The sequence below is a fragment of the Chrysemys picta genome, chromosome 15 (assembly GCF_011386835.1).
Source record: "Chrysemys picta bellii isolate R12L10 chromosome 15, ASM1138683v2, whole genome shotgun sequence".
Classification (NCBI taxonomy): domain Eukaryota; kingdom Metazoa; phylum Chordata; order Testudines; family Emydidae; genus Chrysemys; species Chrysemys picta.
The window spans coordinates 23,988,125-23,998,404 of record NC_088805.1 but is presented as its reverse complement, the minus strand read 5'-3'; the positions used below and the strand labels follow the sequence as shown (position 1 = coordinate 23,998,404).

Genomic DNA, 10,280 nt, shown 5'->3' with positions numbered 1-10,280 from the left:
TGCTCCCTCCTCAAACTGGGTGGCCAGATAGCCAGTTAGGCAAGTTTTCCAGGCAAGATTGCAAAGTGGATGCAACTGGTACACCTGCAAAAATGCAAGTCACACAGAAACAGCTCAACGGTCACATGCAGATTAACCCTTTTCATGCCAAGTGCCCTTTGCAGAAGCCAACGTGGAATTTGGTGGGTGCATGTACTTTTTTGTAGTCTCATTTTACACACACACACAATTTGGCCTAGTGTATTTGCATATAACCTCCATGCTTCTGTGGTCAAAATGCTTACCAAGGCCCATAGGAATGATTCCTTCTGGGAATATTAATAGGCACGGCAGTATCCTTCTTGCATTGGGATGTTGTGGGTCTTCCGCAGCACAGAGAGCCTTGTGCAAGCCCCCTGCAAAAGGACAGATTTCAGGCACCCTTGAAAAATAAATATGTACTTACCGTCCCCACATAGTGGTTCCTGAGACAGCTCAACATTTCCCTCCACTTGGCACAGGAAATGCATGTGCTAACTGTGGGAAGAACTGACTCTTCAGTGGCACAAAATGTAAATGTGTAAGTGTCCAAATAGGCATCAAAACATGGGTTTAAGCTCCTAATGTGAGACTCCCACATTTAAAAAGCAAGCCCTATAACTTTATTTCATGTGGCTGTGTTTGAAGTATCTAATAACCGAATATATATATAAATAAATTCTCCCTGTAAGTTTTGAATGACAGAGGTTGTATAAAATGAAGTACATGGTATTTATCATTCCCTGCTTCTGTTCCTGGAGAGACACCCAAAAGAAACTCCTTGATAATCCATTACGTTGCCATGCTGAACTTCTTTGAATGAAGCTTAGCTGTAAAAATTCAGCAGAGTCAGTAGACCTGGTCCTTTAGCCCTCACTCATGTGAGTAGCTTCATTACAGGATTCAGGCCTGTTCTCAAGAGTAAAATTCCTGTTGATTTCAAGGAGAGCAGGATTTGGCTGTTACACTAGGTTCATATCCTTATTCACATTGCATATTACCTTCCTCTGTGACTAGCGCCCTCCAGGTCCATGGGACTACTTGAGGAGTAACGTATTACTGTGCATAAGGATGCAGAATCTGGCCCTCCGTAAATAGATCAAAAGAGTTTTGGGGAGAGGATTTTAAGACAGCATAAATACCAAGCAGAGCTGGGTTCAAATATAATTTAACTTCTACAACACCCCTTTGTTTACAGGTTTAAAGGGAAAGTTTGGGCTAAAATCAAATTAAGGCAATGAAGTTTTTCCTATTTGACTTTAAAGTTGCAATTTCCTCTTTCAGTCCTTCCCAAAAATACTCACCCTCCTCTCATGTACGGTTTTGTGTCTAGTATTAACTTTAAAATTTTTCACAGCATCTCACATGTTCGTCATATGTGCTTTAGGAACTAAATTAGGCTGGAATTTTTGAATGTCAATATAATTTGGGTGCCTAACTCCCTTCGGCTTCTTTGAAAATGTTAGCGTAAGCAAAGAATCTTAGAGTTTAGAGAGTTGAAAAGTCTAGCGCCTAAATACTGTACAAACCCCAAGAAATCAAATATAATTGTGAGGGACCAATGCAACTCCTAGCAGAATTTATTCTGTTCTCTTCAGATTCTTATACCCTAGTCATCACCTTGGTACCTCACCTTCAAATCTTAGCTGTGAAAGTCTCTAACATCTGTGTGCAACATCCAAAGTGTTCTTTGAATGCAGTGTGTGCTGTGCAAATAGTAATGTACACATAGTCATTTGGATTTGTCACCTATCCTATTGTCAGTACTTCCAAATTGTATTGTGTGCCATCTGTCTCCAATTTGCATTAAATGTAAGCTTTTCTTCACACTTAAAAAAATCATAAATATTTCTGGTTTAAGGATGATATAAAAGTGCATTTGATCCTCTGGGTAAGAGGCGTTGGTCTTGCCAGTGGCTCCTTGCTCTCTTAAATCAAATTCATTGCACACACAGATTGTCTATACATTTTAATATAGACGGGACATAAATGTTTGTTGCCAGTTGTGTTTTATCCCTGGCTGCAAATTCTTAGGTTTAAACTCAACTAACAAATATTTGTAGTGTCTACAATAGAATATACAATCATAGCACTTAACACCAGAGCTGTTCTACAGTTTTTGGATGAAAGATTTTTTTTAAACTGACAAACGCACTTTTTTTCAACATTGAAGTTTTTTTGTGAAAAATTTCTATTTAAAAAAAAAGTTTTTTTTCTGGAAAAATTATCCATGTGATGAGACTGATCAAAACACATTAAAATGGGGGAGGAGGGATGGGTAAAATGACCCCCTTTTTATAGCTAATGTAATCATAGTTAGTAATAAAAGTATGTAAACTGATTTCCATGAAAGCTGTGATAAACCTTGATTCTCCTTAAACATGACTAAGGTGACATGGCCATGACCGTCCCAAACTCGCTGTGGAGATTTCGTAAGAAATGCATGGTTTTACAGCAATCAAGCGACTGTTTCATTCTAGGGCACTGGCAATAGTTCTTACCTCTTTTATAAATAATACACTTTTTATAACTGGTGAAAACAGGATTTACTCTTGCTTGTTTATAAAAGATTGAAATTAAAATCTCTGGCCTTGATCGTCCAATTGGCTGTACCTGCTGCTCATGCAGAACCCTGTTGACTTCTGCAGAACTCCAGGCAGGCATAAGGGGTGACCTGAAAGGATTCAGCTGGGAGATTGGGGCCCAAATTCTCAAGGTAAGAGGAGAGGTTTCCATTTTCAAGGAATGATTTGTACTGGAACCTGCAGCTTTTGTGCTCTGCACTTCTCACAGGAGTAAGATGCACCCCACGGTGGAGAGGGAGGTGGTACAGGGGTCAGGTGAGTGGGCCCTGTCTTGCCCCCTCTTTCCTCATCTGTGACAAAAGTAGTTCCACGACATCAGAGGTACAAAAGTGGAGGCATCTCAGCTACCTCTGTGTGTGTGCTTAAAGGCTGCAGCTCTACGCTTGCCCCACCTCATCCCCTTCCTGCACAGGGGGATGGGAAAGGGGTAAAATATCAATGGTATCTGGGTCTCACACCAGACAGTATGGAAGATAAATGAAGGGCCCCAGGAATGAATATTATGCCTGGATGGAAGGGAAGGACAAAGCAGTGGCCCGAAGGATCTGGTAGAGAAAGGTGCAGCTGGTGAAATCCAGGAGGTTTCTCTTCTCCCTGCCTGCCTGAGGGACTATCCTGATGGGCGTACACCTTTACCCATCACACCTGGTCCCGTGCTGCTCAGTTACCTAGGAATTCTCCCCCAGTCTTCCCTTCCCCGGTTCCAGTGTTGGGCTCCGCTCTTGCCCCACATGCCTGGGCCAAGGGTCCCTCCTCTCCTGCCCAGTCCCCGCAGGGCTTCATCTTCCCTCGCCCCACTCTCTGCCCAGTGCTTATGTGCCCTCGATGGGTGATTCCTTCCATAGGCCCCCTCCTTGGGGCTGGTCTCTTTCCCCACCCCCAGGCCTTGGCCTCCCCCTTTCCTTAAGGCCTGGTGGGGGCTTCTCTCCTCTATCTCCCCTGAGTTTCTGGGCAGGGGTCTCCTTTCCCTCCCCGGCCAGCTGTCTCCCCTCCTCTCCCCACTGCCTGGACTCACAAGCCGGGGGCTGATCCCGCCCCCCAAGCTCTCTATCCCTGAGCGCTGGCTGTTGCTTTTCTGCCCCGGTGCCCCCACTCCCGGCTCTAGCTTGTTCTAGCCCAGCGAGGCCAGAAATCCCGCCCCGGGGCTTGGGAGGCTCCCAGGGCGGGCAGCGGGGGGAGGAGGGCGGGCGCTGATTGGAGCCCGGGCTCGTTCAGCCCCCCGGTTACCGCCTCCGCCGGGCGAGGGGGTTTCTGTCTCCTCGCTCGGAGGAAAGTCCGGCTGTGCGCGCTGGCGGCGAGATAAAGGCAGGGGCAGAGCCGGCTGGGGAGCGAGGCGGATCTGTGCTCTCCGAGCTGGGGCGGCCCCTGGGTGCTCGCAGCCGCAGCTCTCCGGCGCGTCGCCCCTCGCTGCTGCAGCCCAGCGCCCGGCTGGAAAGTTGGGTCCCGCGGGGGAAGTTCCCGGCGGGTGCGGAGCCCGGCAGCATGGGGCGCGCGTGTGGCTACAGGCAGGGCTGATCCCCCTCCAACCCGCCCCGGCAGGCATGGAGAGGCGCCCGCCCGGGGCGTGAAGGAGCCGCTGGGGGGGCTTGCAGATGGCTCGCCCGGAGGTGGCCGCGGGAAGGGAGAGTTAACGGGGGAGCAGCCTCTTGGAGCAGCGCCCGGGACATCCCTCCCCACCACCACCATGGGCCCCGTGGGGTTTGCGGCCAGGACCAGTTTGCGGCTCTGCTCCGCGGCCAGCCTGCTGCTGGGAGCGCTGCTTTGCGAAGGTAAGCGAGCCGGGGCCGCTTGTCACAGCGCCTGCCCCAGCCTGGGGAAACGGGGAGGCGGCCGGGCGGGATGGGTTTCACCGTGTGAATCAACCTGCATCGCGGTGCCCCGCGCATGGGGGAGAAGTGCGGTTCAGGAGTTGATTCGGATCCAGCTCCCCGAGACCCTGGGTGATCTCTCCCCTTCCCCCACCTGCAGGTACACGCAATCCCCGAGTTTAGCGCCTTAGCCGCCTCCTTACACAAGCCTGTTGCGTTCCCCCTTCCTTGCCCCCTTTTAACCGATTCCCTTGGCGTCACCTGTCGTGTTGTCCTCCTGGAGAGAAACTCTGGGGAGCAGGAAAACGGGAAGTTTCCCTTTTTAAAGTCTCCAGGCTGGCTTTGAAAGAATACTACTGTTCCTTATCGATCCAGTTGCAATAAAGAGATCTTATTCTTACGGGAAATGTCCCCATTCATCCTGGGGCAGAACTCACAGAGGAAACTGAGTCCGATGGAGTGAGGAAGTCATGAGTGATCTCGATGACAGTGATTAGCCCATGCAATAGCCTCCTACTAGACTGTAGGAGAGAGTTGCAAAGTAATCTCCCTTGAGAAGCGTTAGAAGTGTTGTATGGGCCTGTACCAGACGCTAGGGAACAGAGACAGGAACAATCCTGCCTTGGCAGTAAGCGTGGCTGGATGGTTCATAGATGCATAGACTCTAGGACTAGAAGGGACCTCGAGAGGTCATCGAGTCCAGTCGCCTGCCCTCATGGCAGGACCAAATACTGTCTAGACCATCCCAGATCTCAAAGTTCTTTTCCATCTTTGTGATCACAAACTGGGTCGGTGTGTCAAAGCCACATTTTCCTCCAGCTGATACAGTGCAGTGAAATGTGCTATGCGGATTTTTATGGAAAATTAGAGGCAGGGTAGGTGCCTGCTAATAGCACCTGTTTCTGGGATCAGCTCTATGTTGCGTGCTAACATAATATTAATCATAACTTTTAGGGAGGGAAACGTGTCTAGTCCCGTGTCATTTTTGTTGCTCTTGTCCTCTTAAACTGTGAACACCTTCATTTTGCATTTTACCCTGTTGGTCAGCAGTGCGGGTTGACAGACATAAGAGGATTACTAATAAAAAGACTCTTCATTGTTTAGTCTAGTCCAGTCCTGCCAGCCTTTTTCCTAGGACAGTTGAACGTAGAGACTGCCGTGATGTATATAGAGTATTGCAGGAGTGGGGCAAGAGCACATTAAACTGAACAGTGACCATTTATAAAGGGGCTTTTCCCAAATTGGTAGGGAAAGCACAGTGCTTAACAGAAAATTGCGTGGCATACTCAATGCCAGTAATCTTAATACCCATTTATTTTAATGTACTGTATCTCAGTGCCTCAACATGCTAGAAAAGGGCTAACGTAAAATATGAGATTGCATTGAGGGCTGCAGCCTGGAGGTGAGAATGGTATTAGCCGCAGGCTCACATGGGGATATTGCAAGCGCCTCAAACTTCTTAAGAGGGCTGGAGTTTTAGTTGGACAGTGCAGCATCCTTTCTGTAAGGTTGTTCTTGGGAGTCGAGCCTGAAACAGGCATTCACATCAGTCTTCAATAAAATGGGGAGGCAATATATGGGAACTCGTATCAGACAAGATTTGTATAACGGAGAGCCTGGTAGATGCATTGTCTTCCAGAGAGGTGGGGGGGAAAGGACCACAGTGAGAGGTTATAAACAACCAAGCTTTGGTAAGCTATTTCTCCCTGCTGGAACCTGGGTCCGTGTCAGCTCAACTCTGTGGTAGAAAAGTCTTCAGTGGTATCAGAGCTAGGCGCTACCAGCAGCAGTTGTTGGGAGCTTCTGAGATGCTTCGAGAATAAGAAAAAAATATTAGTTCCCTGCAGGGAACTAAAGCAAAGCCTGTCAGTGAGGGATTTGCCATTCAGTGTTAGGCTGCACAGTATTAAGGAGAAAAGAGCCAGTTAATTAAACTTATTAACTAAGGTGTTTGTATGGCTTCCTTGTGAGGCCTTAACAAGTGTTTTATTTGCTCTCCCCTTGTGTATTTTCACTCGTATTGTTGGCCTCAGTGGATGGTGATTGTTTTTGAGAGCTGAAGTCCCACTAAATGAAAGTCACTTTTTAGCCCCCAAACCAAACTATTTAAATGTGCTGAGAAACTTATTATTATGGACAAGTTGTCATCTGGTGTTTAAAGAGCTATATTTACTTCTCCGAACTCCTTAGCATCTACTATCAGGCCTGAATTTCCATGAGAATTTCTCCTGAAACAGTGCTATGGGCGTCAATGTGGCATTTTACTATGGTTATGTGATCTGGCTAATAATGCTAATTCATTCTCAAGAGAGAAGCCTGGCATTTAATTTAAAACTTGCCTTTAGTCAGATCCAAATTTGTAAAAGTCAGCTTGCAAACACATAGATGCACTTTTGCACATGCACAAGTTTTACGTGCAAAACACCAGACCTGTGTGCCCCAGTTGGGGGTCAAGTGTGAAATTATATGTACACAAGTAAATCCCTGGTGCATCTGTGTTCCTTTCAGCCCTGTTTCAGGAAATGATCTCTGTGCAGCAAAGCACTAAAACACATGCTTAAATCCTATTGAAACAAATGGGACTTAATCACTTGCTTAAAGTTAAGCATCTGCTTAACTGCTTTCCTGAATCAGAGCACTGGTGTTTTGAATATGTAAGTCAAGTGTGCAGATTTATTTTTGTAAATGTAGTCCATAGATAATTCTTAAGAGTAAGATTAGTTGGGGGAATGAACAAGAATCATAGAAACCAGAAATGCAAAAAAGCGAAAATTAATAAGCCTTTAAAAATGGCTGCAGTTTCTCAGATGAAATGTCAGTTCATTTGCACACTTAAGTTACATACACAATTAATGGTTGTACATGCAAATTATGCTGATCTATACATGTAGTTATCTGACTTTTGTGCACCGTCAGAATGATTTTTTTGGGTACACAAACGCACACATAATTGCTCACAAAGTGATAGGTACATTCTAGAAGGTTGGATTCTCCTCTCAGTTACACCGGTGTTAATCAGGAAGAATGCCATTCAAATCCATGTAGCAGAATCAGGCCCACTATTCCCAGCGCTGAATCCATTCTGGATATAAACTTGTCAAACAATGGGGTTTACACCACTGCATTTGGAATTCCATTCCATAGTGTGACACAGCTCAGTTATAAAGGTTTTCCTAAACTTTTTATTCGTTAATTTCACCACTTTAGTGCTAGTTAAGAACACAGCAGGAATTCACAATCTGCTAAAAATATAACAGCATGGAATTAACTTTCCATTTTATATAGCACATTTCTAAAAGAAGCTAAGCAGCCTATTAATTTTTAATATTGGTCTTGTGTTAATATTTTGTGGCAGAATCTGAAGCTTTGTTAACCATCCTTCTGAAAGAAAATATAAACTGTTCTAGGTGAAAGGATGTAGAATAGATGCATCTGCTCTTGTATGCTTTTGAATGTTTAGCTGTGTTGTGTAATGGAAAAAGGAATTGCAGATATGGATCCAGTAACATCTCTCACAATGAGTAATGTGGCTGGCTCTTGAATTAAAAGATGGGGCTTCGTATGTCTTAGTTCATTGCTTTATTCCATACAATGTGCCATGGTAAACTTAAACTTTCACAAATATAGTATGCTTCTGGAGGTGAGAGGGGAGGAATTTAAATTTGGATTTAGGGCCTGGTCTGCATTTTTAAAAATCAACTGAAGATACAGATGTCTTTAGTATGAGCCTGCACTTTTGAAAGCTACTGGTAACATGCACAGTAGAGAAATAGCTAACAGTTTGAGGATAAATTGCTGCTACTAAGTTTTTGAACTGACACCCCATTGAGATGAATGGGAGCAAACTGTTCCTGTATGTGTGCAGAACTGGATCACGTTCAGAAGTATGGTTAGTGTGTTGTGGTGTTTGTTTGTAACCACAAGAGCTAGAAAACAGAGGTGTGCGAATAATTCCTTTTTGTGGATAAACCAAAAAAACTGGGCGTGGGAGGGAAATGTTTCAGTTCTACCCAAAACAAAAATGTTTTCAAATTTTCAGCAAACTGAAATGTTTAGTTTCATGTCAACTAAAACATTCTGGTTGACCCAAAACAAAAAGTTTCATTTTGATTTTGAGGTTTAAGAAAACATTTAAATACAATTTGCGGGAAATTGCAAAACAAAATGTCTTTTCAAAATAAAAAGTCAAAATGTTTTGTTTTGGAAATACTGAAACAAAGCTTCCGTGTTTCCAAAAAAAATTTCCAACTGAAATAATTAAGCGAAATTGACCCGAATTTGCAAATTCTTTTGGTCAATGCACATTTTTTTTTTTTTTGGCGGAAAAAGGCTTTTCATGAGAAATTTTGCCTGACTGTACTAAAATTCATTTTAATGAAAGTTTAAATTCAGAAGCTGATGAGGTCACCAATGAAGTGTCAGAATAGCCCAATCTGGTTTTCTTTAAGCCCTGGATAAAGCTTAGAAAAGTGACATGTGACATGGCTCAGTGGTTCATCACCACCAACCCTCTGCGTGGGGTATCGCTGATTAGAACTTTGGCAGTTTCCCACTGCTATACTAGATGCATGCTGGATGTTTAGAGGGAGACAGAAGATGTTATGCTAAAAAGTGTAAAAGAAAAGTCGTACAATGAATTGAGAAACCCCTGAAGAATTGTACAAAGGCTGCAATTGGAAATCATGTAAATTTGGGGTTGGAGAAGCTAAACTGAGTATAAGATAAAGAAACAAGATAAATGTTGTAGAGAAGATATGAAAATAAGACATCCTCAGGTGTCAGTCTCAAAGTGATAATTATTTGTTGCGTGGTTTTGAGGATATCTGTCTAGCTAATCTAAATAGGAGGGTGATCTACAGGCTAAGGCTCTGGACTGGGAGTCAGGAGATCTATGTTCTATTCCCATCTCTTGCCCTGCCCTGTGATTTTTTTGGGGGGGAGGGGGCTAATCACATCCCCTCACCGTGCCTCTTCCCCCTTCTATTCTTTGTCCGTCTTGTCTATTGAGTTAGACAATTCTTCCTGGAAAGGATTTACACTTTGTGTCTGTACAGTGCCTAGCACAATAGGACGGTGACTTTTTTGAATCCTCTACGCAATACCATAATACTGCGATCCTGTAATGTTTGACTCAAGCGATTCAAATGATTGTGTATACAGTTATATTTTTCGATCTGTTCTTTGGCCAAGAAAGTATTGCTGGTTATTAATTGTAATTTTGGTAAATAAAATTTGGCATCGAGACACATCGCCTATTTACATAAATACATAGGGCTAAAATCAAGTTCCATTAAAATTAGTGACAAAATTGTTTGATTTCAATGAGACCAGGCATCAGTCATTGATATAGTAACTTTAAATTGATTTTGATCACCTCTTGTTTTAAGTCTTTTAGAGATATGGGGCCAAACTCATCCCTGGTTTTACTCAATAGCGTGTGGCCTGATGACCTTAAATTAAGGTTAGGAAACCATTTTGGCTCAGCAGACATATCAGAGAATGGAAATAATATTATCTTTCTTTTGTCTTAAAGTTGAGGGTCTGCTGTGTCTGGGGTTATCTTGGTTCTCTCATTCTGGACCTATGTGATTTCACTCACGCCGCGGTAAATCAGGAATGACTCCAGTGGAGTCAATAGAGATATATCCGCATAAGAGATATTGGAATGAGACCGAAATTTCATAGCGTGGTGCCATCCTCGGCCAGGTCATATTGTTGTTCAATTTTAAGGAAGAGATGGAAACACAAGTGTCTTCTCCTGCTGAGGCAACAAGATTTGCATGGGAGATTAGCATGAACATTGCTTTTGTAGTAGATTTGTGAAAACTTTGGTCCATGGGGAGGAAAACCAAATTCTGGTCCCACTGAA

At 44.1% G+C, this 10,280-nt stretch overlaps 1 protein-coding gene across 4 annotated transcripts in view; it reads left to right on the top strand.

Moving 5' to 3' along the window:
* Positions 1-3,801: 3,801 nt before the first annotated feature.
* LOC101934617 (transmembrane protein 132C) overlaps positions 3,802-10,280 on the top strand; it is a 304,006-nt gene continuing 297,527 nt past the window's right edge. The window contains exon 1 of one of the 4 annotated variants that reach the window (XM_042852529.2): positions 3,802-4,372. In XM_042852529.2, coding sequence (XP_042708463.2) covers positions 4,288-4,372 — 85 coding nt within the window. In that variant the 5' untranslated portion in view covers positions 3,802-4,287. The remainder of the gene's footprint in view (positions 4,373-10,280) is intronic. The other 3 variants (XM_005299570.5, XM_042852530.2, XM_042852531.2) reach the window with 3 other exon arrangements.